This window comes from Vigna unguiculata, chromosome 7 (assembly GCF_004118075.2).
Source record: "Vigna unguiculata cultivar IT97K-499-35 chromosome 7, ASM411807v1, whole genome shotgun sequence".
Lineage (NCBI taxonomy): Eukaryota > Viridiplantae > Streptophyta > Magnoliopsida > Fabales > Fabaceae > Vigna > Vigna unguiculata.
The window spans coordinates 9,267,310-9,277,895 of NC_040285.1; the positions used below are offsets into that span (position 1 = coordinate 9,267,310).

The 10,586-nt window shown below is 29.5% G+C and overlaps 1 protein-coding gene across 1 annotated transcript; it reads left to right on the forward strand.

The window, feature by feature from the left end:
• LOC114191786 (heavy metal-associated isoprenylated plant protein 6-like) lies at positions 1-2,080 on the forward strand. The gene is made up of 5 exons (XM_028081179.1): positions 1-249; positions 354-504; positions 645-865; positions 989-1,067; positions 1,201-2,080. Exons 1-5 carry the CDS (start codon positions 241-243, stop codon positions 1,710-1,712), a joined length of 972 nt encoding a protein of 323 aa, XP_027936980.1. The 5' UTR covers positions 1-240; the 3' UTR covers positions 1,713-2,080.
• The last annotated feature ends 8,506 nt before the right edge of the window (positions 2,081-10,586 follow it).

Genomic DNA, 10,586 nt, shown 5'->3' on the forward strand with positions numbered 1-10,586 from the left:
ATGATGCATGATATGCATACATAACGCATGATGTTAGTCTTGACCCAACAAACAAACCCACCATCAGGCATTACCTCACCCACCGTTAGTGACTTATACTCACCCCTACTTCCTTATATATATAACCCTTTTCCTTGCCTCCATTTCCACTCTTCAAATAAACCACCAAAATCTTATCTTTGCTACCTCATCACAACACTATAATTATTGTTTCCTCATACTTTATTAGGCAACGCAAAAATGGGAGAGGTTAGTTTCAGTTCCGTGTGTGTTCAATCATTCGTTCTCTTCTTCACTAGACTCCTGAAATTTCAATCATGTGTTTCTAATTAAACTCGTGTCGTTTATGGCAGCAAAAGGACCAGCCAAAGAATGAAACAGAGAAGAAGCCAGAGGATGGAGCACCCAAGAAAGACGAAGGACCCGCCCCTGTCGTTTACAAACTCGACTTGCATTGCGAGGGATGCGTCAAGAAGATCAAACGCACCGCTCGCCATTTTCCAGGTACTGTAAATCGTAGTGATCGAATTTTGGCCTAGATGTATTCATCATTCAAATTTAATCTTTCTCAATTTGTTGAAGTAAATTTTAGTTTATGTATAAATTCGATTTTGAAATTGAGAAAATGCCGATAAAACATTCAGGTGTGGAAACCGTTAAGGCAGATCTATCTTCTAACAAAGTGACCGTTACCGGGAAAATGGACGCCGAGAAGCTTCGAGAGAAGCTCGCCGAGAGAACCAAGAAGAAGGTTGATTTTGTCACACCTCCGCCAAAGAAAGAGGCCGCCGCCGAAAAACCGCCGGAAAAGAAGGCCGAAGAGAAGAAACCTGAGGAGAAAAAACCAGAAGAAAAGCCTAAAGAGGTAATTAATTAGTTAGTAATCAGCAATTAATTAATCTTGATTTTAAAAAATTTAAATTCGTTAAGCTCAGCCTCAGTAACTGACTTTAAACTTTTCCATTGATTAATTTCCGGTTCGCTACAGACGACGGTGGTTTTGAAGATCAAACTGCACTGTGACGGTTGCATTGCGAAAATCCGAAGAATCATTCTCAGGTTCAAAGGTGAGAGAAAGTTGACCTAATTCACCTAATTCATTTTTAAATGAACGTTTTGATTATTATAATTCAAGCAATTGATTAATAATTGAAGTGGCGGTTAAGTGGCTAATTTGACGGTGATGGTGGTGGTATGCAGGTGTTGAGTCGGTGAGCCTTGACGGAAGCAAGGACTTGGTGACGGTGAAGGGAACGATGGACGTGAAGGAGATGGTGCCGTACCTGAACGAGAAGCTGAAGCGAAACGTGGAAGTGGTGCCTCCGAAGAAAGAGGAGGAGAAGAAAGAGAAAGAAGAAGGAGGAGAGAAGAAAGAGAAAGCCGACGGCGGAGAGAAGAAAGAGAAAGACGGTGGCGGTGAGAAGAAAGAGAAAGACGCTGCGGCGGAGGCGAAGGCAGAGGTTAACAAAATGGAATTCATGTACCCGAACCCACCTCCTTCGTTCTGGTACCAGGGAGGACAGTTTCCCGGTCAAACAAGTTACGCTATGGAGGTTCAACCATCCTACGGTATTAACAATCATTACGTGGAGCAAGGGTACGTGAACCATGGTTATCCTATGCAGCCACCTCTACCGTATTACATGCACCCTAACGCTCCTCCTCCGCAGATGTTCAGCGATGAGAACCCCAATGCTTGTTCCATCATGTGATTAACTTTCAGTGTAGACTTACACTCGGATACGGGATACGGATACGGAAATACGCATGATGTAATCTGTAAATAAAGAAAAAGAAAAATTGATGTGCGTGTAAAAACTGAGGGGGGTTGAATATTCCGTGTTATTGAAAATTAATTAATAGAGAGAATTTTTATGATATGGTAGAATTTTGAAACTACATATGTACGATAATGCGTAAGTAGGTTGGTTGGTGTTTTAGAGAGGGCATGGCCGGCTGGCTGGAGAATCCTGTCCAGAGTTTATATGAAATTAAAAGAACTCACATCACATGAGCTGTTCTTTGTTTTTGTATATTTCTAATATTTCTAATATCAGAATAAATGGTTACTATATTTCAATGAGAATTGTTGATTCATCTTATCGAAAAGTTTTGGGATTGGTTCTGAATTGCCGAGGAGTAGGTGCCAAAAGTGATTGGTTACTTGTTTGTCTCATTTGAGATTTTTTTTCTCTGTTTTTCCTTTTGGGTACATATTTTCATTCTGGATTCTTAACCAAACACTTGTGTTACTGTTTTCCTTTTCTATTTCAATTATAATTACGCGTTGAAAATCACATGCGTTTCGATTTGGTGGGGAGCGCTTGACAACGTCTTGCCAACAGAAAAATATTCGACTTTTAATAGTTGAAATTTTAGATCGGAACGAGATTGCTGCAGTTGAAAGTAAAGTGGATGAAGCAGAAGAAATTACCCCAAGTACACACAGATACATTATGACCTTAAATAAATTGCATCACACATTTCAACGACTCCAAGCAACCAATGGCCTTTGAAGGGACTTTGGTGGGAGGGCAGGGAGGCCATTTCCTAATTATTTGAATGGAAAGAGGAAATAATATTTTTTTTTTTTTGGGAAATTATGATGATGATTTTGAATGATCCAGTCCCACAGACACTAGATATGGCCAAGATAAAGCCTCCCCTTATCTTCCTTTCAAAAAATTTAGTTTCTTTTTTCTAAAGCTCTCCTTTTTTTATTTTATCATTTTTGTTTTCTTTCAGTCAATATATATGTCATGCACTTGGCTCTCAACCACAATGTTTTTCAACCTATTCATATTAAGAACAATAAAAGTGAGAAAGATCCAATTTTTGTTTTGTTTATAGACGAACCGCCAAATGGTTTACGTTAGCTGATTTGAGTCCTTGTAAAACGATATCCATGATTGTTAAATTAGCATCAAAATTAATTTAAATTGTTGGCTATACAATTCAAATTCCTCTCCCAAAAATAGTTACAAATTCAAGTCTAACTTTTATATGATTAAAAAAATAAAAAATTGAGTATTATTTAAAAAGAGGATCAATTTATAGTATATAAGTAAGTGTAAATCTCATTTTATAAGTTGGTCATGTGATATTGAGTTAGGTTTAAAGTCTACTTTTTAATATAGTATCAGAATCACATATATATAGTTTATCTTAATGAAATTTGATGTTTATTGGGTCTAGTTATACTTGTTATCGGATCATCTATTAATATTCAGTTTCACATATAAAATATATATACCTCAATGTGAAAAGTATGTAAAAAATTCTACATCGACTAAAAATAAAGTCAATTCATAGTATATAAGTGAGTATAAATCTTACCTTATAAACTGATTTTGTGAGATTGAGTTAATTTTACGATTGACTTAAAAAATGATAAAAGAAACTTAATAGACAATAACTTGTGGTCCTTGTGATTGATGGAGCTAGCTAGCACACGCTGAGTGTTGTATCATCTTTACCATTCTCATTACTTAAAAGCTTGTGAGAGGTCCATTGCTAGGGCCATTGGCCAACTCTTTTTCTTTTTGTTCGTGTTTTGTTTCAACGAATACAACGCTTGACGAAGAAGGGCTTGTTAGAGCATTTATTAGTTTGATAAATCGAGCGCAGCCACACGCATTTAACAAGTGGGTGCATGTATAATGACTTTTAAACTTTTAATTTATAATCATTTAATTCATTAACGTTTGACAAGTCCCTCCAACTACTAAAATACGTATTCGCTCTCATGTTTTTCAATCTTTCTATGGCGCCGTAAAGTATAGAGTATTCGCTAAAAGTTTTCAATTACTCATCATGATTATGGATCATTTCTAAACGATTTGCTATAAAATTTATTTAATTTTTTCCAATATTTTAAGAGTAAACCTGGCAACCATACTTTGCATTCTTTTAGTAGTTCGTGTTTCTTATTTTTAAAAGTAGTTTACTTGTCTTTAAAAAGATCACTTTTTAAAGTAAATATTGACATTTAAAGAATAAATTAAAAGTAAGTTCAAAAGTTGATATATCTCTTCTTTTGATGTGTTTACAGAAGAAAAATACTTTTTTCAGAAATTGTAATGAAAGTTAATTAATCTGCTTTAATACTTTAACAATCCCGCACGATTCCGCAAGGCCAAAAAGTATAATAACAATTTCAAACTAAATATATACCTAAGAGACATAAAAGAAAAAAACTTACTAAATTAATATAAATGTCGCTCTTTCTTTATATGATAAACGTTACTCATTTTCTTTTAAAATAACTTATAGCATTCCTTTACAAATTTTGCTTGTTCTTCTTCACTCACCTTATTATTTGGCAAGAAAAAAAAATGAATTCGGTGGATTACTTCCTCAAGTTTATAGAAAGACATGCAAGACAGGTAAATAAGTGAGACAGAAAATAAAAACGACAAAAAGGGTGTCAAATTAATTAGCGTTAAATATGTTTTTGTCTCTTAAGTTTAAGTGAAATTTAGAATTAGTCCTTCTACAAAATTTTCAACCAATTTAGTCATTCATCTTTAAAAACATAAATTTAGTCATTTTAACCAAATTTTGTTCAGTTTATCTGACGTTTCAAGTGCATTTCATTATAGTATTTGAATTGTTTACACCTTTTGACACATTTTCGCTTTAATTTTAACTCAAAAAATGCGTTTAAAATGTTAAATAAACTTAACAAAATTTGGTAAGAAAGACTAAATCCACGCATTTATAAAGATGAATGACTAAATTGGTATAAAGTTTCAAAGAGTGACTAATTCCAAAATTTACTGGAACTTGAGGGACCAAAAACATATTTAAACCAATTAATTAAGACTTAGCCTAAGGTGATATAATAATTATTATTTTTGTGTTGGGTGGTGGTGAAACTATTAATTTTTTTCATAGAAAATGAATATCGTATCATGATTTACATAAGTCACAATTCATAATAGCCACATATTTATTTAAGAGTTCCATCCCTAACATACCCGAGTATAGAAAGGTTTTATATTCTTCTTATTATTATTATTATCTTGTGATTGAATTTTTGTAAATTTTAATAGATATTCGTCATATACGGCGCATGCGGTCGATGAAGCGTGGAAAAATACATTAGCATGCAATATGCAAGAATGCATGCCTTCACTAAATAATTTAATTGTGGATTAATTATTAATTAATTTAGGATTGAGAGAGAAAGTAAGCATGTTCTAGGTTAAAGCGTTGACTATTTGAGTGTGAAGTTATTAGGTTTGTGTAATGTCCCTAGAGGAATACGAAATAAGAAGATATAGATAAGGGTTAAGTATAAGGTTATGATATAGTAGAATTAGACATTGCTCTTTTGCATCACTCCAAAGGGGAGAAGAAAACATGACGTATGGAAGAGCTTCAACGAGTGTTTTAGGTCATATAAAAAGTCACGTCTTTCTTCTTTTACATGCTACTTGTTACTTTCCTATAGCTTTTTTCTGGTCAAATCTTTTCTATGTATATTTTTGTAAAAAGATTGAAACACCTCAAATATTTCCATTAATAAAAAAAAGTGTTACTTATCTCAATAACTAATATTGCATAATTTATTACATATTATACATAATAGTAATATCAATTTGACATAATGGGTTGTATTACCTTCTTTTGAAAAGAAAAAGTAAATCGAAAATGTTCAAAGTAATAAAATAAAATTGAAAAAGTCTATTATAATGAGATAAAGAAAAAGTGGATCTTTAATATATTTTATTTAAGAAAAATATAAGAAAAGATACTGAACAAAATGATTTTCTAAGCTGCTTTACGAAAATTAAAAAAGAAAATATAAAATGACATAAATATATCTCTAATAAAAAAATATGAAAAATAGCCTTTTATTTTCCTTTAATTATAAGGACACTTTCCCTTTATTCTTATTTTGAAGGGTGCACTAAATATATGGATAAGATAAGTTTTGATGATTGTTTTTTATTTCTTTCCACTTTTAAATAACCAAACAAAGGAGATCATTTCTTATCTTTCCTTCCACTTGGGTCATTCAAAAGAAAGCATTAAGTTATAAAGATGAGAGGGAGAAATGATTAGAAATTGAAGTGTTTGTATATGGTGTGTCTTTTATGTTTGGCTTCAATCATTGCATGGACCTTAATCACTTAGCTCATGATGCCTTTCTCTTGTGAACATGGACTATATGTTTGCATGTGAGTCCTTGTGATCTTCGATACCTCTTTCAGAGATGTTTCTTGAAATGCATGGAACACATTACAAGTGTGTCTTCTCTTTCATTTTATTATATCAACACATGTTTTTCTAGATCTTTCCTCATTATAATTTCATTAGCCGACACTCTGTTAGATCTCTAGTTTTTTGCTGTTTTGTATGGTCTCGATATTAAGCTTTTGCATCTTTTTGTAAATTATATATTTTTTATAAAAGGGTTAGAGTACCTCATAAATGTTATTCTTTAATTTATTAATTCATTCTTGATAAAAAAAATATATTTTTAAACATGAATTTTAATATCTAGTACGTAGTTGCATATCTTACATAAACTAAAATTAAAATGATTTTATAATATATAAGTAGATGCAAATTCCTCTTTACAATCTATTTTTATAAGGTTGAATTATGTTTAAAGTTTATTTTTTAATATGATATCATAATAAACTAAAATCTATCTTAGTGATATTTGTTGTTTGTTAGGCCAATTATATTATTTCTTATCAAACTACTATTGGACCACCTATTAATGTATAATTTCATACTCAAGATATATAGATTTAAAGTTCATGACTAATTAATTTAAATTATAACTTTTTTTATTTTTTTTATAAATATTCCTAAATATTTAATCTGTATATAATTATTATCTAGTAATCTTACTTCAAAATTATGAACATCAAATGTCGATACAAATCAATAACAAAAGGCCATAAGTTTCATACTTACACGGCTTTTTCTTTTCTTTTATATTAGTCTTGTGATATTATATATATTACATATTATATTAGCGTTAAACTATTATAAAGAAGATTATTTGGTAAGGATTATCGCATTATAAGAGCACAAGAATAATTATTGAAAAATCCAAATTAGGTTTCTTGTACATTGACAACATGGAGATGTTGGAAATTTAAAAAGATTCCGTTTAGCAAAAGTCTAAACATTCATATACTCAATAACTATAGACTACAAATAATGACACATGATGAAGGAGACTTTTAAATTCTACTTTTTATGGGAAGACAAAAGAGAAAGCCAATCCTTTTAATCTTTTCTTTTTGTTATCTATTAATCATAGATAATAGTTGAAAGATGATGAAAATAAATTATTAAAATTACGATAGATATGTATCAATAACATTAAATATTGTATTTTCAGTAAAGATTATTTATTTTGAAAAACACTAAATAACAAGATCGTTTAATTTTTTATAAAACTATGCACCAACCAATCATTTATTTATTGGTACTAGCCAATCTTTTCAATGATAGGAAAATGGACATTACTTGCGTCATTATACGCATGATCAATGGTGCTTTTCACTACATTTTATAGTGAACTAGTGATTATAAAAAGAATGATACGAAAGGCTTATAATAGATGATAGAGATCACAAGGAATCTTATATTTATTTATTTATTGTATGATTAGTAATTTTGTTTCTTCCATTAATCTTTCATATACAACTTTTTAGTTTTTTGTTTTTTCGATGTTAGTTTCTAATTAAAAATAATAATTTTAATATAATAATAAATTTTTTATATTTTCATTTTTTTAGTCGAAATCTAGATCTAAAATATTTATCTAAATATTATAAAAAACAAATATAAATTTTAAAACTAATTAATTAAAATGGGATCGAGGAGATCAAAACTGTGGGTAAAAAGTAAATAGGAATGAACTTTAAATTTAACTCTCTTTTTTTTTTTTATTTCTTCCAGTGACGTGAGTATAGTTCTTTCATATTTTTATTTCTCGAAAGCAAACAATTTTTGAAATACTAATGTTTTTAAATAGTTATTTTCGTTTTAAGATTAGGTTGATGCCATATGATGATATGGTCAAAAGTTTTTTATATGTTTTATATTTTAATTTAAAGAAAAATTGTTATTTTTGACAATCGTTTTTAAAACTAAGTTAGGTGTCTTTTATAAACACTCAAAGATTATATATTGCGTTTAACTAGAAAGTTGTGCCTAACTTCTCATTTAATTGTTGTTCTAGTTTCATTAATATAGCACGTAAGCTTATATATTTTTTGTCAATAAACTCATAAATCATTCTGAAATTTTTCTGCAGGTGGTTAGGACAAAAGTCACTGAAAATATTAAATTATTTTGAAATGGAAACAAAAGCTAAATACGGATAATATCGAAAATACAAATTTTAATACTTGGAGTATTTTATGTTAAAATAAAAACTGACTAAAAACAGAAATAAAAAACAGATTTTTTTTCAATGAAAAAAATGTCATTTTCTCTATATTTCTCTAATTTATTTGAGTCCTGAATAGTTCTTTTTTTTCAATTAATATTTTAAATCATTTCAGGGTCGCCATTACGTATTAACCCCAATAACATTCAGTAATAAAAATGGTGAGATTGATAACGTCACTTTTGTTTGCGAACCAATTAAAAAAAATTATTTTAAGATCAACATTTAAATTATGATTTTCAAATATAAATTTAAGCATACTTATCCATTTTTTTGCTACTAAAATGTAATTAATATTAACTATATATTATTGACTTCAAAAAAAAAATTGTGTCCATATTTGATGATATTATATTGATTTTAACTTTATTTTAGCCAGCAAAAATATATATAATGACGGAAGTGTTGTGTTCCCCTCTTGTAAGAGCATCAAAATTATAGGAAATGATTATATTTTTACGTTATAAGTTATAAATATTACATAACCTCCCCCAAACAATAATATTTAGTTTATTTTATATAAACTCATATACATCAATTTCACTTAGTTGTCCTACATCAACCCTAGCTGTTATATTTATACCATAATTATTTTTTTGAATTATTTTATAACATTAAGAACATCTTTAACGCAAGATATTCCATTGACATCTTAAATATAACATCTTTAGTTGAGATCTTAAATGTAAAATCTCATGTTTTTACAAGATTTGGCACTAAAAGCCAAAATAAAGATCTAAAACATAGACTTGTAGAATAACTCTTAGTATCTTTTTAAAAAAATATTCTTTCATACTCTTGCGCCTAAATTATCTTCAAAAGAAATATTGTTTGAGTCTTACTCCCATATTGTGGAGGGGAAACTGAATGAAAATAAAATTAAAAACAAGTACTAAAAAACAATACAAATAAATAATTAAAAAAATAAACATTTGTGTTTGTGTCGAGGTGAGACGTGGTCGATGCTAGAATAGACAAATGTAGAAAATACCTAATCAATAATTAAGAAGGAGGAATAATTTCAGATAAGTTTCACTAAATTATTAAGAAAAAATGGAAAACGCACAAGGAAATTGAAAGTTGATGATGTAATAATCATAAATAACTTATAAATCGATAAAGTTTGTCAACACACATTAATAATTCAATGATAAAAATAAAAAAAAGTTGTACTCAGGGAACTATAGATATATTCTCTTACAAAAGTACAAGCTTCATCCAAAATAAGTTTCAAGGATAAACCTATTTATGCTATAGATCAATATTATTATTGGACCCATCTAACAATAATCTAACTAGAAATGTCCATGAAATATCTCTAATAAAAAAGTATAAAAAATTTCAAATGTCCAATAGCAAAAATATATAAAATTTAAGTCTAGTTTCAAATCTCCTCATTTCTCTTTATGTCATCCACATATCATATTTATACAGTTTTTTTTTAAAGAAAATTCGACCTTAAAATTTATCTCTACGCACAAATAAATACATAAACATAAATATTGAGTGTTTTTAAATATAAACTAATCTAAAAAAAAAGATTAGATACCCTGTAAAAAAAATCAAATTATATTGATCAAAATTTCAACTACTAAATCAATTCAATTTAAATTAACAAAAATAACAAAAAAAAAATCTACTCGACCTCTCAGGTATCCACATTATATTATAACTAATGTCTGGATTATACTCGACCACTTACACACAAAATACTAAATTATGGCTAACACTTGTTCTACTTAGTTACATACCCACTCATTTTATTTCAAAGTCTCAAAACATTAATTTCATATATTTATTTTTCCCTCTCGCTCCACAAATACACAAGCTAGCCAAATGAGACATTAAGCACTATTAGTAGTTGTCAAAGAAGTTCACTCAGCAAAATAGGGTTACCCAACTACTCAAATTGAACTTGAGCTCTAGGAAAAGACTTTGTCCAAGTACTAGGAGTTTCCCTTAAATTAACTCGTCCAATGAGCTCAAACTCACCTAACGACTGAAGACACTAAGAAAGGCTGACCTAACAAGGCCTTTCTCGCTCGGTGTCCAATTAAACTTGAGTTCTCTGAATTTATATTGAAATAATTTTGCTTAGTGAGCACTTTATTTACCTGGCTACCAAACTTCTAAGATTTTTTTTCATAAAGCTCACCCAACAAGT

Bases quoted from the DNA above. Each gene is read 5' to 3' on its own strand.
- LOC114191786 (XM_028081179.1), top strand. The intron at 505-644 runs GTACTGTAAATC...TAAAACATTCAG, and splicing joins CACCGCTCGCCATTTTCCAG to GTGTGGAAACCGTTAAGGCA. The intron at 1,068-1,200 runs GTGAGAGAAAGT...GGTGGTATGCAG, and splicing joins AATCATTCTCAGGTTCAAAG to GTGTTGAGTCGGTGAGCCTT.